This window comes from Helobdella robusta (genome assembly GCF_000326865.2).
Source record: "Helobdella robusta unplaced genomic scaffold HELROscaffold_6, whole genome shotgun sequence".
Taxonomy (NCBI): domain Eukaryota; kingdom Metazoa; phylum Annelida; class Clitellata; order Rhynchobdellida; family Glossiphoniidae; genus Helobdella; species Helobdella robusta.
In genome coordinates, this window is record NW_008705330.1 from 411,134 (window position 1) to 416,695 (window position 5,562).

The 5,562-nt window shown below is 36.4% G+C and overlaps 1 protein-coding gene across 1 annotated transcript in view; it reads left to right on the plus strand.

Annotated features, from left to right (window-relative positions):
* Window positions 1-3,124: 3,124 nt before the first annotated feature.
* HELRODRAFT_69065 (hypothetical protein) overlaps window positions 3,125-5,562 on the plus strand; it is a gene marked incomplete at both ends in the record, with an annotated part of 10,342 nt that continues 7,904 nt past the window's right edge. Inside the window, one exon of the mRNA XM_009029001.1 lies at window positions 3,125-3,271. Within this exon, the coding sequence (XP_009027249.1) occupies window positions 3,125-3,271 (147 nt within the window). The remainder of the gene's footprint in view (window positions 3,272-5,562) is intronic.

Consider the following 5,562-nt stretch of genomic DNA (forward strand, 5'->3'; position numbering starts at 1 on the left):
CCGCACACACACATACACTCACATATACACACACACATACACCACACACACACACACACACACACACACATACACACATACACCACACACACACACACACACACAAGTACATACACATAAATACACCACACATACACACACATAAACACACACACAAACACATATATACACCACACACACATACACACATACATACAAAATGTTAGTTTTCAACCATTATGCCATTTTTGTAATTATCATCACCATCTTTGCCATTATCAGAACACGCCATCGCTATCATCATCATCACCATCATCCTTATCACCATCGTCATTATCACCTTCATCATTATCATCACCATCATGATTGTCGGCATTATCATCATCATAGCTCACTTTTATCATCATTATCGTTATCATCTCTACCACCATCACCAACACATTCATCATCATCATCGATATTGCTACTCGATTTTTTTCATAATTAACTTCACTACCATCATCATCATTATCACCATCATCATCACTTATCATCACCACCAACATCATCATCACCGTCACTACCAGAAAACAGTTGGTTAGGTACATCATGTCACTTAGGAAGCCTGCAATCACCGTCTTCAACCTACTTATCATTTTGTTTGTTTTATGTGCTCCCATGTGTGCGTGTGTGTACGTGTGCGTGTGCGTGCGTGTGCGTGCGTGTGTGTTGTGTGCATGTGTATGTTAGTGTGTTGTGGGTGCATGTGTGGTGTAGGCATATGTTTGCTTGTGTGTGTGTACATGCATGCGTGCAATGGTTCAAACATCGCAAACATAACTGTCGCACTTGCATCAATAGACTCTTGCTTCTTCTTTGCGCAGGAAGTCGCGTGGAACTTTCGCCGTGCGTTTTGAAATGTTGTCAATGCAGCTGCTAATGGAACGTGTTGTGGGTAACATACGTTTGCGATGTCTTTTCGTTGTACCCTTCTAAAAACTCGTTATATTATATTGGTGCTAACTTTGTTATGTTGGTTATAATAGAACCCTTCGCGGTTGGAATTTTCAAAAACCGTAACCGCACAAAACCGCAACATTTGAAACCGCACCGCAACCGCAGCGTCGAAAATCGCAACCGCACCGCAACCGCACCGCAAGAAATGAAAAACAACATTAATGCTTTTATTGACATTATAAATCACAACTATCCACATCCATATCACTGTTACTCATAATAAATAACATTTTGTCAATTTTGTATGGATTTAAACTGGACCGTCTCTTTTGCAGTGTGTAATTGAGAGATGATCCTACCCTTTCTGACGAAACACTCGAAACTTTTGGACAGCATCAATTTAATCAAAAATTCTTTATCAATTACATCTACCTGTGGATCAACTTCAACATTTTTTACCTCGGACATTTTTATAAAATAATCGATAATTAACCACGCCGTAAATAAAATAACTACTTCTTTCAAAGTAAACAGGAAAAAGAAATGGTTGCTTCAACGGCTTCCAAAGATATTAAGATTTTAATATATAAAATTATTACAATGATAATGCAATTTTGAAAATGTTATGGACGAACAAAAATATTTAACAAAATTTTTGCGGTCACCGCGGTTTTGATAAAAAAAAACCGCGCCGCGGAAAAACCGCATATTTCAAAACCGCAACCGCGTAAAACCGCATGATTTTGCACCGCAACCGCAAAAAACCGCGACAACCGCAAACCGCGCAGGGCTCTAGGTTATATGATCAAATCATTGGTGAATGTAAATAATGTTTGTTGTGAATAACTGAGTGAATTTATTTGAATGGTGTGGATGTGGTGTGTGTGGATGTGGTGTGGATGTGGTGTGTGTGAATGTGGTGTGGATGTGGTGTGTGTGAATGTGGTGTGGATGTGGTGTGTGTGGATGTGTGTGGATGTGGTGTGTGTGGATGTGTGTGGATGTGGTGTGTGTGGAAGTGTGTGAATGTGGTGTGTAGATGTTGATATGTGGATGTTGCGTTTTTGTGCATCTGTTGAGTGCGTGATGGAGCGAGCGTGTGGGTTGCGGTGTTGTGTCATGGGCGATCATCAGTGGTTCAAATTACATTCGACGCCATCTGCCGGTGTGACGTCAGTTTGTTTTTATTGCAATTGTTTGGTCCGTTCTGTTTGTCTTCTTCATTATTGTTTTGTTTGTTTGTTCGCAATTGTTTGTTTGTTTTGTTCACTTTTTTGTTGTGTTAATTATCATTTTGTCTTGAGTTTTATTTTTGTTTTTACAAAAATGTCAATATTTTTAAAGATGTTTTTTTTAAATAAGATGAAAGCATGTGCACTTTAAATTGTTTCTAATTTTAAAATAAAGATGGCATGTTTTCATTATTTTTATGGCTGTTTGTTCATCACTATTTTGTGTCCAATAAGAATCAGTTTTATATTTTCCATGTTAGTCGCAAAAATTGGATTCTTCGATTTGGAAAACATTCAACAATCAACAACAAACAGTCAACAACCAACAATCAGCAACAAACAATAAACAACCAACAGTCAACAACAAATAGTCAACAATCAACAACAAACAAGTCTCATCAACAGAATATCATAAAATAAAAACAGTCGTTAGAAAATAAATTGAGTAATTTATTTAAGAACAAATTTGAACAAAGTGCTGTCAATTGTTGGTTTTTAATGTTTTTCTGCAAGTAAATTTGGCAACGAAAAATCTGAAATGCAAAAATTGAATTGGATGGTTTAGCAATCAATAACTTCTTCTCACTATGGCAACAATTAATAAATTTTCTGCTGTGGACTTTCATGGAGGCCACGGTGTGAAAAAGCGAACAGTCGAGTTTCACGTCAGCACAGATATATTAATCTTTGTATGATTATTTCAAAAACTGCAAATTAACCGAGCAAATAAAATTATTAATTTGTTATTTTTCGTTTATTTTGTTTCTTCGTTTCTTATTTTAACTCTATTTTGTTTTCTCTCTCTCACCTTATCTTATTCTTTTTTGGTGATTATGAATATACATACGGACAGTTTTCACTTTTAAGAACATACCTACCAACATTCACTTGCAAAAGTCACACACACGCGCGCGCACACACACACACGCACACACAAACCCACGCACACACGCACACGTACGCACTGAACACTTTGCAGAGAGTTCTACTACATTCAGATGGAGAAGTATGCGAGGCAGGCGATTGCGGAGGGGGTAAGGTGCGCTTCGAACCTGCACGTCACGTCCGACAGTGAACTCTACCGAATCCTCGTCCTTCACTACAACAGGAATCACAGAGTTGAGGTTCGCAAATTTCTGTCTTTCAGTCCATTTTTTTAAATTTTTGATTTTTATTAATTTGTCTTAACGTTTTTATATGGCAAATTTTTCTATTTTACCATTTTCCTTTTGTTAGTTTTGTAGCTTTTACTCTGAAGTTGCATTTGTCATAAATATTGATATAACCACAAATGTTATTGCTGAAAGATTTAGTCTTATTAGGTCCCAATTAAAAGAAGGGTCAGTGTGCAAACATTCAAACGTACATCAAGATTCATACGATGTACGTGCGGTCCCGTCGCGTGCTTTCTACTCGAACAACATTCAATATTTTCTTTTATTTTTGTTTCGTACTAATTGTTAGATAGGACTTGCGACAATTTAGTTGCAACGCCAAACAACTGTAGGACTGGGTAGTTGTAGTACTGGGCTGTTGTAATACTGGGCTGTTGTAGGACTGGACTATTATGGTTCTGGCCTGTTGAAGCACTAGGCAGTTGTAGCGTTGTACAATTGTAGTAATGAGCAGTTGTAGTACTAAAGAATGCCTTATCTTCAGTCTCTGAAAAATCTACTTGACTTTTTCAGCAAATAAAACAGAACTTTAAATGCTAGAAATTGTTGACATGACTTTTATTGTTCATCCAAAAGGCACCTTGCACATGCTGTGGTGAACCTAATTGTGGAGCTTAACCATTTCAATTAATTAGTTCAAGTGTTACTCCTCGTTCCAAAAACTCTGTTTAAAATAATCACATCTGACTCTTTAGTGAGCTTGGTTTCTCTTTCTAACGCATAATTTTTAATTTTTTAGGTTTAAATTTAGCAAGAAACATTTCTTATTAAATATATATGTTAGGGGTTTATTTTACTAGCAATGAATAATTAGATTGATGGAAAGATGGATGGATAGATAGCTAGATCGATGAATGGATTGATTGATTGATTGATTGATTGATTGATTGATTGATTGATTGATTGATTGATTGATTGATTGATTGATTGATTGATTGATTGACGGACGGACGGACGGATGGACAGACGGACGGACGGACGGACGGATGGACGGACGGACGGATGGACGGATGGATGGATGGATGGATGGATGGATGAATGGATGGATAGATAGAATGATTAATAACTTAATTCTGTCTCATCAGCTGAAAAGTAGCCTTTTCAAGTTCCAGTTTTATATCTGATGTCAATGTTAAAGTTAATCATTGGCGTTGTATCAAATATTGTTTGTGTTTGAAACCTATATGTATTTGTCTGTGCATGTGTGTGTGTGTTTGTGTGTGTGTGTACGTGTGAGTATGTACGCATCAACGTATGTAGTAAGTATGTATTATTGTGGATTTGTACTTATAGTTTGTACGCGAAAGTAAATGAACAATGGTTGATAGATGCGGTGTCAATTTCATAAGCCTCCAGGGAAGAACTGTTCGTCGCTTGCTCGCTTGTTTGTTTGTTTGGATGTTTGTTTGTTTGTTTGGATGTCTGTTTAATTAATTGTTTGATAAGCTGGTTATTTGTTTAGAAATTTGTTTGTTTGTTTGTTTATTTGTTTGCTTGATTGTTTATTTGATTAGTTGTTCGTTCGTCAACTTATTTGTTTAATTAGTTTGTTTAGTGTTTTGTTTGATTGTCTGTTTTGCATTTTGATTGTCTGTTTATTTGTTCGGTTTGTAGTTTGGTTGTCTGCTGCTTGGTTATTAATTTATTCGATCTGGTTTTGGCTTCCATAAATTATTTACCATTGTATAGATTTGATTTGTTTTCATGGAATATTTTTAAAAAATAAAAAAAGCTTTGAAATAGAAAATATTGATTTTTATTATAAATAAAATGAATGGTTACATTCTAATCAGAATAATTAGCTTCGAATTGCAGAGAATATTTATTTGAAACGTGAGCACAATGCGTGCTTCATTATTATTTCATTTTGTATCATTCATCAACTTTTGTTCAACCTGCCTACTCGAAATAAAAACCAACACGTGAGAGAAAAAAAAGAGGATTGTTGCATGGTTTGTGTGTGTGTGTTTGCGTGTGTGTTGTGTGTGTGTGTGTTGTGTGTGTGTGTGTTGTGTGTGTGTGTGTGTTGTGTTGTGTTTGCGGGTGTGTTGTGTGTGTGTGTGTTGTGTGTGTGTTTGCGAGTGTGTGTGTGTGTTGTGTGTGTGTGTGTTGTGTGTGTGTTTGCGTGTGTGTTTGCGTGTGTGTTTGCGAGTGTGTGTTGTGTGTGTGTGTAGTTTGTCATTGTTTCAATTGATTTTTGAATAATTGAAAAAAAATTGAACGAGAGGAGCGGATGTCAA